The 20,793-nt window shown below is 44.2% G+C and overlaps 1 protein-coding gene across 1 annotated transcript; it reads right to left on the reverse strand.

Moving 5' to 3' along the window:
• Positions 1-2,573: 2,573 nt before the first annotated feature.
• Positions 2,574-20,319, reverse strand: csrnp1b (cysteine-serine-rich nuclear protein 1b). The gene is made up of 5 exons (XM_072688854.1): positions 20,135-20,319; positions 9,907-10,107; positions 6,956-7,215; positions 6,487-6,783; positions 2,574-6,330 (listed from the first exon to the last, which is right to left on the reverse strand). Exons 2-5 carry the CDS (start codon positions 10,088-10,090, stop codon positions 5,341-5,343), a joined length of 1,731 nt encoding a protein of 576 aa, XP_072544955.1. The 5' UTR covers positions 10,091-10,107; positions 20,135-20,319; the 3' UTR covers positions 2,574-5,340.
• Positions 20,320-20,793: the final 474 nt, after the last annotated feature.

Consider the following 20,793-nt stretch of genomic DNA (forward strand, 5'->3'; position numbering starts at 1 on the left):
TTCCCTGTGGCCTTCACACCTGAGGTTTTCAGGACCAGAGGATCTTTAAAGAGGATCTTTTGGGGAGAGCCAGAGGGCCAGTCCTTGATCAGAACAAGCCAAGTTTTCTTAAGGTGGACTTAAGTGCACTGGAAGGGAGAGCTTACTTGGACCCCCCCCCCTCATTTGTAAGCTGTCTCAGTTTTTAAAGCAAACCCCCTAAATAAGCTTGCTGACTGTGGGAATCCTTGCCTCATGGCTGGGAGGTTCTAGCATGTTCTCGCCAGTGGACGTGAGGAACTGATGAGGAACTTCAGACTCTCCAGTGTTGTTCCTGGACTGGAGTCTGACTCGTAATATAGATTACTGAACTACTGCTGTGAACAGCATGGGCTCAGTAGCAACTCCAGCCTTGGAATGTGGCTGATGGTGCAAGCTAGTGTTTGTCTCAGCACTATTCAAACCACACGGGCCACAGTCTGTAGCACTGATGAGAACACTGAATACTACTGATGAGATCTGTAAATCACATAGTGACAAAATATTACTAGCAGGAAATATAAATGTTAGCCTAAATGCCAAGCTGTTATCTACTTCCATGCTAATAATGTTAGCCCTTGAAATTTAGCTTTGTCTTTTTTTTGTCCTCTAAAAATGCATCCAGACGGGATTTCTAAGTAATCACCACACAGTCCACCATGTCAGTGTCACTGCAGAGCTGAGAATGACCCACCATCCAAATACTACCAGCTCTGTGGTGGCCCTGTGGGGTCCTGACCTTTGAAGAACAGGGTGAAAGGAGGCTTACAGAGTATGCAGAGGAACAGATGGACTACAGTCTGTAACTCTAGAACTACACAGTGCTCCTGTATGATGTTGGTCCACAAGCCTTAGAAGGTAGAGTGGTGCCCTCTAGTGCTTCAGAGGTGTTCATGCATCCCACTAGAGTGTTATTGGGGCGGATTGTCTTAATAAAGGGACGCCTGAGCTTTATTTAGTGTAGGTCGTCCTCATATAAATGTCAGTATAACTGTGGGTAAACACAAGCTGTGCTGGCATGTGATGAGAATCAGCGTCTGCGTTCTTGTCTGTACCTGCGTTCCTGTGGAATTCTGAGAAGCATAATCAGTACTTGGCACAGCCAAGAATCAGTCCTAGACTAGGGACAGTCAAATATCCCAGAATGCATTTGGCACCAATCTCAGCAGTGAGGGGAAGATTCACAGCTTATAGAGTTATCATTTTGTTGAGTCACAGAATGACGTTATAAGATTTTTAGGTGGGAATTTAAAGTTGCAGTATGTGCTTAACTTAGCAAGAAGGCTGTACTGCCCAGTACGCAGGTCTACACTTGGTATACTTTGTGTTGAGAATCGTCTATAAACAAAATGAACGTTACGGGTATACGGGTATATTTCTTACAAATATAATTGCAATCCAATTTTCTATTGTCCCACATTAAGAATATATAAGATAATATATTTCGATACGGGGGATAGTATGATTGCCTAATGTGGGACAGTTCTAAAAGCCCCTCAGTGACCTCAGCTATTACAGTCTATTGACACAGGCGCCATCCACACTTGAGAACCTTGAATTTTTAAAAGCAATAACCTTGAAAGTGATAAAATTACTAAACATGGGATTGTGCATTAAGCCTGAAGTGTTACTGACCTGAGAACCTTTTATTACATTAATTAGTGTGATTTAGGCCTTTTTTACATTGACTTTTCAGTGTCCCACATTAGGACATGCAGACTTGTCTAAGACAACTGGCCACAAAGACTACTACCAATATGTCTGTCATTTCTGTTAGAAGTATAATATCTTTTTTTTTTCTATTAGTTTGATTTGGATATCCTAAGGATTTCAGATGTATTGACATCATATGGCAGCATAGTCCAGAAGTCTGCAATGCAAAGGATGTCCTCAGCGGCTTCCCAAAAGCTTGAGCAGGTAACACTTTCTAACTGAGTAAGTTTATTTAATTTTTTAGCACAAAGTAAGTAGGTAAGTAATGGTCATTCGTAAATATTTAAGAGAAACTCAGCCAAGCCAGCCAAGGCAATCATAGAGCCATGCTCTATGCATTGGCTATACCCCCCTATAACTGTATATCCTACCGAAATACAGATTAGACCACTGCAGCAACTAGCAAAGGCATCAGTTATGTTAGCAGAGGCTTGATGTGTTAGCTAGTAAAAGGGGTGTTGATGCCACAAGCTTTGAGCAAAATCAGCATCTTGATAACCAGAATAACAGTCTGATAACTACAGATTTTAAAAACCTATTATCTAGCTAACAAGAAAAGATGATGCAAAAGTCAATCACAACTTAACATGTAGTTTTTTGCCAAAAAGGAAATATTGTAATTTGTGTGAGATCATATTACTAATCTAATGATAAAAAATGTAATTAACATTTTTGTATCATTAACTAGTAATATTATTGCCCCCATGCCCCATATAGAAACTTCTATCTGGGTCTTAAGGCTGTAACAATGCTTTGTATTTAATTGATTGTAAATGGGACTAATAAAAGTCGTTTCATGCTGGAAGTGGGTTGCGAAAATCACAGACAGACAAAAAAGCACATAAGAAAAAGCTGAACTTTTATTTTGAAAGGACAAACTACTGTCAAATGACTTGAATGAAATGAACAGCTTTAAACTGACGAGCGTGAAAATATAAAAAAGCAGCTTCTTTTGCTCTGTAGTACCATTGAAGCAGAAAATATGTACAACATAAAAGGCCAAAAAAATTAAGAAACACTTTCAAAAGCATCATAGATCAAAACATACAATAATTAGGACTAATAAATACCCATCATTTTTCCATTTCTTCATAAGAAGTGATACATCTTTACAAGGAAATAAGGTATACTTGCGAAAAGCAGTGCCCTCTTGAGAATGGAGACAAATCTTTGTGAGTGTCAAGAACAGCACATGAAGGCAAAAAAAGCAAATATGTTTTTTTTGATTGTGCATATTTTTTTCTTTTGCGCTGGCAAATCATATACTGAGACGAAGGTATGAATGGATCTCACATGCAAGTAGCTTCAGAAGGTTGAAACTAGAAAACGTGGATGGTGGGATATGTACATCATGTCCGTCTTTTCTTTTTTCTTTTTTTTCCTGTTTTGGTCCATTTAAGAGGACGCAGACCTGACCAGCCTTCATTGCTCGAGTTTGGAGACATGGGCAACACAAAGAAAAGCTTCTTATTTTCCCCTTGCATAACATGATACATTTTTGCATAATATATGCAGATCTTTGAACTAATAATTTACATCCACAATCCATGTGGTCAGTCATTTCTGCCGAAACATTCTGAATACAATCAAATTTAGCTTAGCGAAGTCACTCACTTCTACCGAGTAGGCATTACAAAGAAGACATCTTTTACACCTGCACACATCCTGTACTCCAGGCCAGAATAAATTCCATGAGCATAGGTTCAACTATATTAATATATTACAAATGTTGTTTTTTTTTTCTCCTCTCATATTCGAAGAAAATTGTGGCTTTGCTTTTAATAAAATAGTTTGTCAATGATAGAGATTAGAATTCTCTCAAATGTACATAAATTAGTTACAAAATTTTAGTGTAATTCTCTATATTTGTAGGCAACATCATGGGCCGTAAAGCAACCGGCACATAATAGTGATTTTTAGGAAATAGGTAGGTTAAACAGTTTTTCACTCCTTCAGTTAGAAAAGAAATCCTCTCTGTACACTCGACCACAGCTCCTCGGATTAACAGGCACATTGAGTAAACTGTTTTTGGGAACGCTTTACTATAGGGAGGCATTTTTAAAAGGCCTTCACAAAGCCTACATAAGCCTTTCGGGACATATGCACCCCTATACAACTCGAGCAAGCAGTCATAATGGAATGACATTCCAATGCAGTCTTTATGACAACTGACTTCATGAAGGCTTATATAGGTTTAGGTCCCCTGTCACAAAAGGCCCACATAGGTGTAATGTAGCCTTATGAACACTGCCCTTCAGTAAAGTGTTACCCTGTTTTTTTGTCCTTTTTTTCATTTTTTTTTTTTTTATACACACCACTCATTTTATTGCCCAACCATTTAATAAATTAGAGAATACTATTGAAATGATAAATGTGAAATAATTTAACTAAAATATTACTTCAGATTTGCTTCACACAAGTTAGTGAATATGAATGGACTGATGTAGCCCCCCCCTCCCCCCTAAAACATCATCTCACAGAAAGCTGCTTCCTTTCACGTTACCAGAGCGCAGGGCGGCTCAGATAATTCAGTTGGTGTTTTGGAGATAAATAAATAAGTCAGAACTTGAGGAATAAATAAAGCAATAAGTAGTAATGGTAAATACATATATCACAGTTATGCCACCGTCCTCCACAAATGAGTATGCTTTATAACTGAGATATTCTTGGTGCGGTTGTAAATAAATAACGCAAACACTCAGTATATCTCCACTGGATCTTGTGCTGTCGACCCCTTCAAACACCAAAAAAACCCCCCAAAAAACAGTGCGAGGGTCTTCGCCTTACTTAACTTTAGCGAAGAACATGGCACCAACTCATTTGCTCCCCCCACTTGACTTTCATTGATATTTTCACAGATAAAGTGCTAATTGAGGAGCCTTTGGGGGAGGATTCGTGTACCATTGCCGATCCCAATGAGCTGTTTCTCTCTCTCTTTTTTGCGGAATAGGAGTCTTCCTCTAGCTTTGTGATTCAGTACAGACCTTTTGATCGTGATGGAGAGAAAATGACCCCTCTCCCCACCCCCACTGATGGGGGCTTTTAAAATGCTGCTTGGGTTTTGGTGGAAATTCTCAGAAAAAGCCAAATAGGGTCCATCACAGCGATGGTCACAATACATTGCTTCCAAAAGCTAGAAAAAGTCCCTGAGGTGCATAAATCAGCATTTTGTTGTTTTTTTTTCATCTCAAAAGACTCCCATCTGTGCCCCATTTAAAGTTCATATAAATAATCTTATCAATAGTAATAATATTAATGAGAACACCAATGTGGGTGACAAATTCAACTCTTAACCTTCCTGGCCATGTGTACAAATATTCAAAAACCAGACAGCCAGAGACTCTAAACCCAAATGTTAGCTGCCACTTCGATGGCAATAATCATAATAATAATAATAATAATAATAATAATAAAAAAAAATGCTCTGCAACATTTTAAAGGCAAATAATGCAAATCTCAGCCTCGGACAGAGGGCGAAATGGCCTCCATAAACAACAAAATTACACCAAAAATTGTGTTTGTTTACAATCGTATAATCTTTTATCTTTATATATATATATATATTTCTATATTTATGTATAGTGTTAACTATTAACATCAGCCTCCCCTTTAAACTTTCACATACTCCATCACAGACAACTTAATGGCTTCTTCCAGCATCTGATTGTCTGTGAAGGTGGCAGGGGGTTCTGGGACTGATTCCGACAAGCCGATCAGCGACTCCAGGAGACATGTGCCTGAGTCATTAGCTGTGGGGAGGCTGGGATATCCAGGCAGCTGGAACTGAAAGAAGTTGTCCAAATGCTCATACTCCTTGAGGGAGTTGTAGAGTGAGCTGGGTCCTAGGCAAGGAAAGCCATCAAAGAACTCTAAATCAGACTCTGAGGACAGACTCAGGTCCATGTAACTAGCTGAACGGTCAATTGAAGGGGAGGGGGTGTTTGGGACAGATCCGCTGTGGAACAGAGCGTTGCCTTGATTTGCGTTTTCGTCCAAAAGTTCAGACATGGCCGCAGCTCTAAAGTCTGTTACAGAGTCCATTGGTGGCGTGCGAGCGTTATCGTCACTCTCCACAGTACTGAAGATGCCGTACCCTACTGAAGACGGCTCGGTCCTTCTTTGCTCTTGCGTGCAGCAGTTGTTGCTAGCCCTAATGTCTCTGCATTCAACAATGCAGTCCTCGTTGTCCGTGTCGCTGAAGCTCAGGATCCGCGTAAGTCCGTTCTCATCCACGTCTATGGACGACTGCTCGCTGTGGGGTCTCTCACCCGTCTCAAAGTCTTCGCTCTGACCTGAAGAGCTGGAAGAGTCTGTCATGTCGCTACTGCAGCTGTTCTCTCCTGCGGCCACTAACTCTGAGTTGAAATGGAAGCTGGAGCCGTCGGGTTCATTGCTGCCCTCCGCTGCCCTCTGTTCATCCTGCCCGTCCTGAGATCCCTCACTTTCGGCAGAGTGCTCCTCTAGACGCTTCTCCAGCTCTAGTTTCATAATGGTGTGAATGTAGTGGGTCTGGACACGGCTGGGGTTGAACTCGATGCGACCCTCTGTGTTCCCACAACCATCCTTGGTGCAGCCGCAGGGGAAGGACGAGTGGTCCATCTGAAAAGACCAAGAAAAAGTTAAGACATAAAATAGAATGCTTCTGTCCAATAGGAAGAAGAGCTTAGAATCATGTCTAGAAGTCCTTTTTGCGGTGTAGGTTACTGATCGTGGATCAGTGCTCCTTGTCAAGGATGTTTTTAAAAGTGAACCCACCTGACACTTAATGCCCGCCAGGCTGCAGCTGCACGTTTCAGGCTCGCAGAAGCCCTGACAGCTGCAGCCACAGTCTTCCCGTGACAGACGCAGTGCGTGCAGCTGCCTCTTCTCCTCCTTATCGATCTTCTTCACGCCGGCCGCTTTCAGGATGGCATGCCGCCTCTTGGACGGATATGGGTGCAAGAACGAGCCACTGTCCAGGTTCACGCCACTGATGTCGATCTCGTCCTCGGGGATGTCGTCCACAGTAAGTCTGTCAGCCTCCTCTGAGTCCTGGGTACCGTTTTTAGTCAGCTGTTAGAGAGAGAAGAAAATGGAGTTACAAATCTGCTGTTTCATTTCAGTTATTACAGCATATGTTATGATTTACGGGATTGTATTGTCCCCCCATGTAAGCTGTATGATCATCCAATGTAACCAACTTTGTATACTGGTATACTGACTGGACTTTTCTACCTAAACATACCTTCTGTTTGAGAGCTTCCAGCTTCTCTTCCCTCAGCCTGTTCTTCAGCTTCTCGCGGCGTAGGTGGCGCTGTTCAACGGCAAACTCGGCCAGCGTGTATTTCCTTTGGGTGCTGTGCCTCTGCATCATGCCCAACGTGCAGCCGCCTCTGCTGGGAACGCTGGTGAAACCCTGGCATCGCGGGAAGAAGAAGACCGTCACCTGATCAAACTGGACGTTTCCTCTCCGTGGACGCTTGGACTTCTTTAGAATGGAGGTGGCTATGAGAAAGACCGAAAGAGAAAGGTAAATAATCAAGTAATCTTAATAATATTGATTTCGCTTATAATGCTCCTCTCGAATACGCATACACCCAAATACGCAAACATCCAAAGAAAATCTGGAACGAAGTTCAAGAGATGTTTGAACATGAAAGAGGTCACTTCACAGATGAAAAGCATTAAGTAGATGAATACATTTATGGAAAGTAAATGGAACAACAAAGAGACACATGCCTGTATGTGCACAAGTGTGTGTGCGCGCATGTCTTTGAGGGGAAGACGTAGTGTTCTTTTTCCAAAGAACCCATCAGGGAGTATTTAGGTAGGAACTGTGCCAGGTCTAATGGGAAGACTTGGAGTGCCTAAGTCTCTTGTGTAAACATCAAGATCACATGGGTGCAGCAGGTGCTCTACCCATTATCTGCCACTAGAGGGCAGACTAGACAAAGCCAGCACTGTGACAGTGGAGACGCTCCACAAAAAAAAACAGGCTGCGCTGTCAGTAAGAGAAACAAAGAGCGCAACAGAAATGTGCAGTCACTGCCTTACCAAAAACATGCCTTTGGAACAGAAAATGCATTGGTGAATGGTTGTAACTTTCTATGTAAGCAAACTGTACAAGATGAAGTAATTTTGGACCATTCCCACTGGGCCGTCCATCATGAAATAGTCATACAGTGTAAATGTGTTTCCAAATGGGTTGGGGGGAAAAAATATGGCAATGACAACACTATGCAAGTGTGGATTATTCAAATATTATTAAGACAGACACAAAGCCTATTAGGTGCTTAGATGTGTCTCAAGCCTCCTCCCACTTGGATCAAAGAGGAAAGGAATCGCCACAGTCCTGGCTGACAAACAAACAGTACGCCCAGGAATTTCCCCCTTGGCGGCGGCGGTGGGCGGCGGGTGCGGAATCGCAGTGGAGGGAGTAAATGTTTTGGAAGTTTGAGGCTTCCGGCCAGAAGGACGGTCCAAGCCACACAGTTCTCAGGACAGAGATAAAAGACAACACGAAAAACATTTACATATAGGGTGGGGAATATGACAATTTTATGATTTATTTGGGATAAATTACATCACAATACCGTGTATCCAGAGTATATGACGGACAACAACAACAACAACAACCACCTGTGCAAAGTATCTGCATGAACTGCTTAGTAACAAGTAGCAAGTAGCTGATTGGATGTCAGCCCATTCCGACATCATATATTAATTCATATATTAATAAGTAATTTTTTTTCTATTTGCTTCTTAATTGTTTTTTAATTGCAAAAGATCAAATCAGAAATAATGACTTGTACCACTGCCGTTTTGCTGGTGGATCACATCCATTCCAACTTGCTTAAACGGAATGTTGTGATCATTTCCATTAAGACGTTACATTCTTGCCATATCGCCCGCCCTTATAAACACACTCACACAGCTGTCCCAGCAGCCAAACGTTCCTCTCCAGCTAAAGCCATCGGAATGAGACTTATGCAGGGAGGGCAGCATCCAGACAGGGCAAAAACCACATGAAGGATCACAGTGGCTACATGTGGGAACAAGTTTAGCCATTTTTCTACAGAAAATTCCACTTCCTGTGCACCAAAATACATCATGTTGACCTCTGCGTAAGGCTGCTTTTCCCTCGCAAAGCTGCCAGCTCACTGATTCTTATCAGCAGAGGGGATGGACGCACTATCCCACAGTCCACAGCTGCTCTCCATTAAACACCCGGCCTTCTGGGAACCCCACTGTGTACATACGCGCCGACTATCGGAGGCTTCTGCAAGCATGCTTTGCTCTTATCTCACACACACAAAATTAAAGGTGCCAAAGAGATCCCTTTGGAGCTAAGCCATAGAAGAACCACTGATGGGCCGCTAAGGAACCTTTCAACCTTTGTAAATGGTTCCATATAAAACCCAGTTTTGGACTCGAGCTGTTGTAGAGTTTTAACTGCTCCCTCTAACCAGAAAGATCCAAACTGGACGTCAAACAAATTTCCGTTTCACTCCTCAAACACACCTTCCTGTCCTTTTCTCTACCCTCCCTTCTTCCTGACTCTCTCAGCACCTGTGCTGGGGGTGTGCCAGGTGCACACAAGGCTTGGTGTGTTCTCACTCTCTCACTCGCTCTCTCCTGGCGTACTGCCACACCCCACTCCTTGGCTCCTTGCCCTGCCATCCTGGGAACCACACAACTGCTTGGCCTGCTTCTTTTACCCCTCCAAATACAAAACTCTCCCCTACAGCTGCACTGTATCTCCAGAGCAACTCAATAATCACTTAAGAAGGTAAAAGGTGACCTTGCCAAAGCGCAGAATCCAAATCAGCCTCTTGAGATCACACATCATTGCTTCAGGAGAATCTAAAAAAGGTAGCTAGTGGTGATGATACTAAATATGAGCGTGCAGTTCATTCCCACAGGACCCTGTGGAAGTACTGCTGCTCCTCGTCAAATTCATTATCAGCCAGGACATGGAATACGCTCCATGCCGAGATAAGCAGCTAGCACACAGGGGCATGGACACAGTGTTTTTTGGGGCAAGAATATGACTAGGGGTGTGAAAATGCATAAATGCATGGTCATGTATCAGTGCAGGTGGTGATGGCGATGCTGAACAACTCTTAATGAAATCACTGTTGATGACTGGGAGACTTGATGCCGACAGCCACAAAGTGCAACGGAGGTGAAACTCACCACTAAACGATGCTACCGGAGAGCTCGGGTTGCTGGGGGTGGAGTCCAGAGTGTCCGAGTAGCAGCTCTCGCCATCCGAATCCCAGCCGGAGTAGGCCGACGAGGAGAGAGATGAGGGAGAAGACGAAGAGTAGCAGGGATCTTCCGCCACCTCCTCAAACTTCCTCTTTAGAAGCCCGCTCATGGCGCTGGAGTGCTGATCTGCGGCACAGAAAAGACTTATTAGCACGTTAGCATAATGAGCTTTGCTATTAGAAGGATTCCCGCTACAACAAATATGGTAATTAGCATGAATGCAAGAGGACGTCCTGAGGGGTAACTGTAAAGGCTGCAGCGTGTGCACATTCATGAACTCACAGTGTGACAATAACGGAAAGAGTCAGGTCTACTGTGTGGAAACGGCACTCTTAAAGAACCCAGATAATGAAACCCACCAATTTTACCTTGGCTGTTTTTGGAACATAAACCCCACTTGAAAATCATAACTTAAGATAATCTTGGCTTAGGTACACTTTTACGGTTCAGAATATGAAGGTTCTTCACCCTTGTACAACAAATAAGGTCTACTTAAAGGTCCTATAATGAATCAAGCATCTACACCAAGCATCTAACCATCACCTCAATACTGCTACTGCAGGGGAGTGCATTCTGCTAACCGTTTACAGAGGCTATTTTAATTTGTTCCAATATAATGCCTCTGCCTGGTCCTTAAAACAACCAGCTGACCGCACTTTACACTGGCCCTCAGCAGTGAAATGAACAGGAAGCAATCAATCATGTCCCTCCAGCACAAGTCAACAATTACCAGACCCTTCACCCACTTCCAAATCCAATCAGCCAGGCAAATACATTGATCGGCAAGCAGGAGTGCACCAAAAAACACAAACGCAGGCACACAACCAAGCATGCAGTGGTGCACAACATGGAGGCTACTTAACAACACTGCAGAATGAATGTAATGCAGAACAAGTCTGCAAGAGCCTCCATAATAATAAATATGTGCTTAGTCGGGTGTAGTAAACATGTTTGTTATGTAGTCCCAGCCCAGTATGCCCTTGTTTCTACTGCTTCCTGTGGAGAGGACTACTCGTGCAGCAGTGAAAACAATCAACCCTTTGGAGAGGAGAGGTGGAGGAGGAGGAGGAGGAGGAGGCCAGGTCATGCTTATGGCTTTAAGGCACTTTGTGAGGGAAGAATGCAGCCACTCCTGAACAAGTCCTGCTGGCTCATATGATCGTCTGCCCTGAAGACTTTCTCCGACAGCTAGCTCACCTCGGGCCCTGCGCTGGGGTTTCGCTCCTCAGCTGTTGACACATGTGCGGAGGAAGGAAGGACTGAAGGAAGGAAGGAAGGAAGAGCCTCCAGTCAAGTGTGATAGAAATGCACCCGCGTCACTGATATTACAAAACTTTCAGTTTAACCAGCAGCTTCAAGGGAATTCACAGCTCAAACCATTTATGAGAAACGATGACTTTACAAGGCGAAAGGAGGGGGGGGGTGTAAAAGGCCCTTAAATCCCAGCAATTCATCCCAGAAAAGGGGGGGGGGGGTATAAGGCAAATACATTATAGTTCTATGATGAATAAAGACCATGTTTTAAGATGAACACAGGATAAACTATTGAAAGACACTAAAGTAAAACACCTTTTTTCCATTAATAATAAGCAAGAACAAGACGCTAATCATTTTCACCTGATATTAGGTGCACTGACCGAGCACAAACACCATTTCACTCATTTATCTGTACTCAGGTTTTGTCTTATTGAAAACAGATTGCACACTTTCAAACATAACAGCAAACACAAACAAAGCGAACACGCTTCCCCATTGGACAGTGTAGACGTGGGTATTTTCTCTCTCTCTCTCTCTGCTTGTGTTCCTGGAAGGCTGTGTATTGTGGCGAGCACAGTGTAAGTATTGCAAAACGAGGCTTGTTCTCACTAACGCCGCCACTTCTGAGAAGTGACAGACAGTCGTGACTGGAAAACGATACAGGTCAGGAGAGCTGTCTGGGCCGTGCTAAAAACAAGTCTGGGTACATGTGAATGATACTGATTCATTGCTACCAAGCAAATCTTGACTATGAGACAGTCTTAATTCTACCTTATGTATACTGTATAGCATGAATGATAAGCATCTGGCGCTGTCAGGGTGGGTCTTCTCCAAAGACGTGCTGTTTATCAACAAATCATCAAATGTCTTTCCTTACTTTTATTCCAAGTATTACTATGAATATTTTATTTGCATAGTAACTAGCAGTAAGCAGTGATTTCATACTCAATACTGAAGGGGAATTCCACTGGTTTATCAAAATCCTGACATACTTAAGAGTCATTCTTTTTCATGTCTCTAAAAGCTCCCTCGCAGGTTATTACGACAAATGCTTTTGAATACGCTGCCTGAAGTCTGTGACATTGGCTTGTAAAAAGTATGCTTTAAACCCAAGCGATCATGGTGGAGGGGTGCATATGACCACTGTAAAAAAAAGAAAAAAAAAAAGAAAAAAAAAGGAAGCACCACATAATGTAAATCGTGATCTGAAACTTTTACTTTTTCACGCTGTGGTTAACTGCGGCCCCATTGATGTGAATCAATACGTGAATGAATGAACTGTTTATCAGAGAACAAGTGTTGGCGTCATAAACGCGCCAGACGGCGAGACACTGCCGGTGCGCTAAGCCATGTACCCTTCCACTGTGGCTTGTGCTGCCAAACCGCACACCGCGTGCCTCAAGGAACCTCTACATGCGACTGCGTGCTTAGCCAGCTTTATCTACTCCCGTTATGCAAGCTTGAGCAGAGCAAACAATGAAAGAACTACGCGGATCTACAGCCGTCCTGTAAGGCAAAGACTTTTCTAGTGTGCTGTGCGCAATACGGTTACACAACAACTGCATGAGAACCGGCTGAATGGAGCTGTAGAATGGCAAGAGGCTGCTGTAGCTTTCAGCAGTCTTGATGGTCAAGCTATAGTTAGTGCGTGCAGACTGTGCTTAGATGGACACATGTTCATTTGCATGCACAGCACAGACCAGCCGCAGCTGAGCCCTGGAGTAACCCAGTCATGTTTCGTCTTGCAGCAGTGCAAGTAATACTTTGTCTCGGCAGGCCTGTACACAAGCCTCTGCATTGCCAACCCTTAGCAGTTTGGGGATACAGCTGCATTAACGCAGTCGTTTACCTAAGTAACATGGTAACGTGAAGCCTAAAGTAGCAGCCAGTTAGCACGATGACATTTGCATGATGCTAACTAATGGCTATTTGCTTAGGTTATCTGTTAGCACTTAACCTTAGCACTGCTGACTTTACAACAATGAGTAAACTTCAAGACAAGGCTTTACGAAACATGCCGACATGGCTGACAGGGACTGGAAGCTGGGAGCCAGCAGTTAGCACAGTATTATATGCATGATGCTAAATGCTGGCTATTCATTTTCATTAATTGTTAGCAACATTAGCGTTGTTAAAATATTGGCATTACTTTCTCTCCACAGAAGGCTACAGGCTAGAAAACACCACTGCAGCGTGCTCCAGCTTGAGCCACTTGCATTTAGCAGCTCAGAAACACCTGGAGGTAGCATCTGTTGCTTGTCTGGCCTCCTGCCTGTGCAGCCATCGCTCAGACACACAAATACACAAAGCTGTGAAGGCCCAGAAGATCACCTTACACCTTCCCAGGATCTCCCTGCATGTCAAGATGAAAACAAAAGCGTGAGGAGGAGGGTCACGGGGGTAGCTAAGCAGAGGAGCTTTAATTAAGGGTGGTGGACAGAGTGTAGTTAATGAAGTGTGTGCGTTTGAATGTGTGGACAAAAGTGACCTGGCTATGTGGGAAAACCAGCTTCATATTTCACGTTTGCATTTGGGCAACGATTTTGGTTAAGCTCAGAAAATATTTACAGGCCTATATCATACATATGTACATAACAGAAAGGTACATAAATAAGACATATGGACATAAGTATGATCCCATGCCTTTACTCCCTTGATCCCATAGTATAAAAACCAAAATGGGTGTAATGTGTAATGACAAGGGATGAGAAAGAGTCTGGGTGTTAGAAGTGGGTCATTGTCTCTTGACTGCGGCCTACCTGACACAATGATTTGTTAATCCTGTTCAATGGGCAGAAACAATGAAGGCAAGCTAATCCCAGGAAGGGGTGCGTGTGTGCGCGTATCCCCGGGGGCAAAAGCTTCCTCCTGTGCTCTTCCCCAAAAGCAACAGCAAAGATGCCTACGTGTAAATGTGTAAACTACAATAAAGGCTGTTCAAAAATATACAACAGACTCCGACCCAGTTCAGGACATTATGGTGTTTTGTTGCGTTGACTGATTGCGGAAAAGATTGCGGAAAAGTCGCTGTGACCGTAAAAAACAAGCTCTGTATGATGTCCTATAATGTTTCCATGCGGGCATTCAGACAGACTGGAGTCGTTTACCGGAGGTGCAGGAGGTGACACAGCTTCTGTTGTTTTACAGCACCATAAAAGAACAGGTTCTCTAGTCACATAGATGGAACTGGCTGATGGCAGTGCAATAAGAGGGCAAGGAGAGGAAAAAAGCATGCATCTATATATACATAGTTCTGATCTGAAGCAAGACATTGACCTTTTTTCAACCTCTTTTCTATTTGTTGCTTTCAAAGCATCTGGACATTACCTTCTACTGTAAGCCTTTCTTGTTCTTTGTCTGGAACGACTGAGTGACAGATGCAGCAAATAAGGATTACTTGAGGTGTAACAATACACTTGGCTCACAACTCAATTCGATTTGTGATTTAATATTGATGATTCAGTCCTGATTTCACAACACAATGTGGAGCATTGTTGTTGGAGCCTGGAGAGAAGGTGGAAACCCATTGGAATTCCCTTTAACGGAGTAAGAATCAACAGATGAATCTATTATTTCATTGTTGCAGCAGGCCTACACCCAAGACAGACAGAGACAGACAGACAGAGGAGGATGTGGTCGCCTGCTAACTGTCTCTGCCCGAAGCAATGGGATCAGACAGGCGAGATAAAGTACACCAGCATGTTCTCACAGTGCCATCAATTATGCAGCGCTGACGTTCCATCAGTGGGCCAGGCAGGAGGAGAAAGGCAGCGCCCCCCTGAGGTATTCCCCATGCTCTGGTCATTGGCGCCCAGGAAATAAATCTCATGCAGTGGGGGAAAAGAGAAGAGGGACCGTCCACAAGAACAGCTCCTCGGCAAAACAGGATCTACTGCCGCAGTTGGCACTGAGCTCCTGATAAGACATCACAGACATGCTCACGAAAATGGCTTTGCCCAGATACGTTTTTTATGAGCAAGAATGGAAGCCTTGTCAAAGTGACACAGCAAATAAAGATAATACCAATAACACTTAAAGGAAAAAACAGTTAGGTATGTCTACACAGGAGAGCAGCTAGCTTAAGATTAGGATGGAAAGGAAGAAGTATTTATGGCAGTGGCAACAGTGTAAAACACAGCATAACAGACCCACCGGCACTGAAACACTCACCAGCAGTTCTGACAGGAGTATCAATTCTGAAGACTCCATATGGCCCCTCACACTTGTACACACGTACACACACACACCTGGAGCTACAGAGTTGACTTTGCCCTGCCAAGTTCCAGCGAGCACGTCTGCAGGAGATAACAGCGAGTAGCGTGCAGTCGGCGTGGGCCAACCACAGCCAGTCAACAAAACCTACACAGCAGTGTAAACACATGTGGGTATGACACCTGTGTGTGTGTGTGTGTGTGTGTGTGTGTGTGTGTGTGTGTGTGTGTGTGTGTGTGCGCGCAAGCATGAGTATAAGGACATGTGGGCTCATGCAGCGCTGTCATATTGCCATGCTTAGTCAGAGACATTAAAAATGACTGGAAATACAACTGCCATCACCACAGATAACCAAGCTGATAAGCAGCTGTTGACACCAGGGTAGCACAACAGGGGTAAATCTGTGACCTCGCAATGATCCAATTATGATTCTTTACTAAACAATTCAGAGCAACTTAAAGTCCCAACTATCGCCACCGATTCGATTCCATTAGGATAGTTCAGGAAACAATGCAGACAATCATCAAAGTCTGAAAGGTCATCGTGATCTGACTCATTTCGACTGATTCTTTTAGGAAACAATTCAGTGTATGATGAAGTCTCAATTTCACTATGAGTTCAATTCAAGTAAATGATTACGATTCTTCAGAAAGTGACTCAATCTTTTGATTCAGTGCATCTCTAAAACTTTCCACACTTCAATTTAATTCATCTTCTGGTGCGATTCAGAATCATTAATAAAAATGGATGAACTAATTTTGCCGAAGCTGAATAAACATAAAGAAAGAATATGGATGTTATCTAAAAGCTGGTTCAATATTATTAAATATTATAAGAATTGATCACAATCTAGTCCAAACAGTCCAGAATCAGTGCAGATTCCTCAGGCACGAGACAGAAGCACTCCACCTGCTGGTGCACGAACACAACGTGCTGTTGTTTCCAGTCAGGCAGAACAGTGAGCGGTCAGCTGTGCCAGAGACATTCTGTTCCTGTGGCACGGGCCGTGCGCTGTGGACAGCCATTCCAAATAGTAGCTCGCGTTGATGTGGGAGGAGGGAGCGAGGACTTTAAACAAATAAATAAAGTGATGGCTCCAGCCCGCAGGAATTCTTCTCTGGCAAGGGTGACGCGCTTCAGAGCTATCGAACCCAGATGTGCTCACATTCTCGCCGCATCTCCAGAGAGACTACGCCTAGGACAAACACGCATCCTCGCAAAACCACCTGGCGACTGACCTCATGAGATTTCGGAGGCATTTCCATATGACTGAGCAGAAAGTTGTGTCATGGGCTTGTTTACGTAGGCTTTGTGGAAAAGCTTTGCTGCACAGTTCCCACCATAGAACATGCTGTTCAACCTTCCTCCTACTGCTGTACTGTACACTGTGCAAAGACTCCAGCATGATTAAACGCAATTGTCAGAACTGCTCCCAAAACACCAGATTCCAATGCCAATGCCATTGGGCAATCCTGTTACTTAAAACAAGCAAGTAAGATAGGAACAGTCAACAAGATGCATCACACAGCAGGTTGTGCTTGGAACGAGACAGCCACAGACTCAAGCTCATTTAAGGAAGACACAGAGAGCTCATCAACACCTCCACCACACACCTTCTGTCTGTCAGCCCCTGCAGCAAGCAGCAAGAGCCAGTGGGCTGTTTCAGAGAGCAGGATGTTATCAGTTAACTTGCAGGCACACTCCAGTGTCTCTCAACATAATCTGTCTGCTGAACCTAAAGCATACAACCACCTCAATGTGCTTTCCTGTACTTCGTAAACCCAGATGCAAAAAATGGGCAGGTGCTGAAGCAACTGGGTTGTACTGGAAGTTAGTTCTGAGTCAACAGGTTTTCTGTCCACAGCAAGTGACCGTACACCACAGGTGCAGCAAATAAAGTTTGGTGGTTGGGTTGAAAAGATGCTGGAATCCTCCTATAAACCCCAAAAGCAAGCTTATCCAGCTGCAGGAATAATGCTGTTAGACAGTCCTCATAAAATGACACCTTATAAGATACGATTACCCCAGGTAAACAACATGGAAAAGCAGTCTGTGGTGGTATACTATGTGTTACTGGAGCTGTATTATTAACCTGGGACATTTTCATTGTTCACAGAACAATTTGCATCAATATCTGAAATGCAAAGTTGGGGCAAAGCATGCCTTCCGCATTAACTTCACGATGTTATCCCTCGACTTGCTCGCTCTAGTCAAGCTAATAAAAGCTAATAAAAATATAGACAGTGGCTTTCTATCCCACTGCTATAGCAGCCTCCCCAGGGAGTGGGTCAGCCTGTGCATGTGTGTGTGTGTGTGTGTGTGAGAGAGAGAGAGAGGACGTTGTGGTCTGGGACACTTGCTGGTACCGCACAAGCTGGGAGGAATGCTCAAAACTGACAAAGCAGATGGGACCCCATGGGTTACACAGCCTAAGAGGGAGCAGTCTCCCCACCCCCCTCCGTCCCCGACACAAAAGCCTCTGCACTGTGTGTGAACCGCTCCAGAACAGGGACGTCCAGGCTTTCCGAGGAGGCCAACTGATTAATAATGTGGCCACTGCTTTTCCACATGAGAGGCTGAACTCGAATAGCACAGCTGAGCAATGTAATACCCTCCATGCTGTGATGCATAAGAAGCAGCCATGGGGTCTTGACTGTTTGTGTATTTCAGGTGCAAACAGGAGGAAACGGGCAAGACAAGGCGGGCAAGTCGCAACTGCTGGCTGAGGTTACCTGACCAGGTGTCCCCACGACTTCACCGAACAGGGCAGCACCTGACGGCAGTAAAAGACGATTACATGAAGATGACAATACTGCTTTCCCCTTTTCTGATACTGATAGCTACTGAAATCACAATCTGTAATCTCCTAGTTTACCATACATTTGTATGCGATATCAGACCCACGCCAACACCCCCTTCATACTGATCTGCCATCTCCAAAGTCCACTGAGCACCGGCAGACACCTGAAGAAGAACCACTGAGAGTAGCCAAAGACTCAGATCTCAGGGGATCCTTTGCTGCTCTGGCAAGTGAAATCAAGATATGATGAAAGATCTAGTTGATAAACAAGCCACCAGGGCTAAACTCTGCCCGACAACTGGTGGATCTCCTGACTGTACAGTTCAGAACACTTTATTTCCCCACAAAGCGGTAAACTGAGGAAAACCCGGGTCCAGGGAATTTCACAACACGTTTTACGAAACTGAAAAATGATAGCCAGCTACAGAAGTACGTCTTTCCCTTATTTTCAGCCCAGTTAAAAGCGACTGAATAGCTACAAACAGGCAGGAGCCACACGGAGACCTCAGTAGCGCTAGTAGCGCCATCACGGTCACGTTTACTGACAGTAGCTGCTGATTAACGGCGGCGCTGGCTGGCCAACTTGTATAACTTCATCTTCACTGTGCCAACACGAAAACAGCCAATTCAGATTAATGCAGTACAGTAAAATGTCTTAAGTCTTGCCATGGCTAATAAAAGGTGTTTTATTACGCTTTATTTAGGACATAATACATCATTTGAAACGTTGAGGTCGGTCGCTCAGCATCAGTCAGTCAGGTTAGCTAGCTAGTTAGTTAGTTAGCTAGTTAGCTAGTGCTAGTAAATGGTTTGCTGTTTAGCAAAAGTTGCTCGCGAAAATATATACATATACAATTAAAAAGTGACTTTTTCTTGTATTTTTCTTTTCTTTGTTTTTCTTTTTTTATAGCTGGTGCTGTATGTTGAGCAGAATAACCGCCTGTTTGTGCTCACGGTTTAAACTACAGCTAAATGTGTCAATAATGTCGCCAAGAGACCAGGGGTGGCCATGTCGTTCCCCCTTCATGGTCATAAACGTAGATATAACTAAAATAATAAGGCTCTAGTGTATTGGGTTGAAAAGCAGAGAGAAACGGTGTCTGCCACTAGGTGCCGGTGGAAATTAAAGGGCAGCTCTATCGCTGTGAATCAGTCAGTTTGCTGCCCCTTCTGTTTAATAGCAGTCTCAGCAGGCTGTAGTTTACTTACCTTAAGGAGTCGCTCTCGTTTCACTTGCTAACTTACCACAGGCAAGCTAACCTCCTCAAACACACATTTCATTATCGCCATCAGCTTTACATACCAAGTCCGAGACGACCCGGGCTGTCTAGCAGCTCGGCTGCAGATGGAGCAGCCAGCATTCAGACGGAAGCCGTGGTCAGACTAATACCGTTAATCGCCCTCAGAACTACTCCGCGCCAGCGTAGTTGTGCTGGAGTCTCTCGCCACAGCGGGCTACAGAACCGCAGGGGACCGTGCTCCGGTTTATTCCCACACACTCAGACACAGCTCGGCTGGCACACTTAAGGTAACAAAATTGGCCAAGAAACTCCAAAACTACACATGAGTTAGCTAGCGCCAACATTTCCACCGTAAACCGCAGCACCTCCTCCTCCTCGACCTCAACATCATCTGTGGCATTAAAACCGCCGTGAAATCAAAACACTTAGCGCTAATTCAACAACTTAATTCCCTTTCGTTTTTATTTATTTATTTATTTATTTTTTGGAATATGTCATTTTTATCCGGATCAGTGGCCAAAAAAGAAACGCACGAACTATCTGATTATCCGCCGTGATTCTGCCTATTAGACATAAACCCGCCTTTTAAAACAAGCAAGAATAAAGGCAAAAAAAGCCTTAGAGAAAAACCACAAGCACTTACCAAGACTTAACGTATCCGATCACCATTAGTGATGTCCCCGGTAAAGGCGTACCCGAAACAGTGTTAATCCAGAATGCGCACCGCGCGGAGAGCCTCCGTTTTAATGAATTTGATGTGTTTAATCGTGAGTAGATGTTAAAGGTCCGTTCGTGTTGAAGCGTGTCCCTTGTCTGAGCCAGACTGGTTCTGTGTTCAGTGGAAAACTCCCTCCCGGCGTGTGACGCAGGCGCTCACACGTCATTTTCCCCCTACCCGTTTTCCGACAGGCCACGCCTCTCCTGCGCTACGAATGGCCCGCGGGGTCCATTCTGGAACACTAAAGCCCCGCCTCTGCCGCGCAGCGATTGGCTCATGGTTCCCACATCACAAGCAGTCGCCGTAAAAATAAATATAATATTTATATACGTTACAATTATATGTTTTAGGACATACCACAGCGATATGAGCCGTTTGTATGAATTATTACTCAAGCCTCGTGCGAAAGGGGCGGAGCTTCTGCGTTTCAGAACAGCAGGACTGCATGCGATGTGGGAACTCCGCCAATCGTGGAGGAGCAGGGGCGGGGCGTTCCGCAATACGGGTAGAGGTGAAATAATGTGAGTTATGGAGAGGCTCAGCCCACGCCTTTTCCTGCTTTCCGAGCATCCTGACATCAAATA

Source organism: Salminus brasiliensis, chromosome 1 (genome assembly GCF_030463535.1).
Source record: "Salminus brasiliensis chromosome 1, fSalBra1.hap2, whole genome shotgun sequence".
Classification (NCBI taxonomy): Eukaryota; Metazoa; Chordata; class Actinopteri; order Characiformes; family Bryconidae; genus Salminus; species Salminus brasiliensis.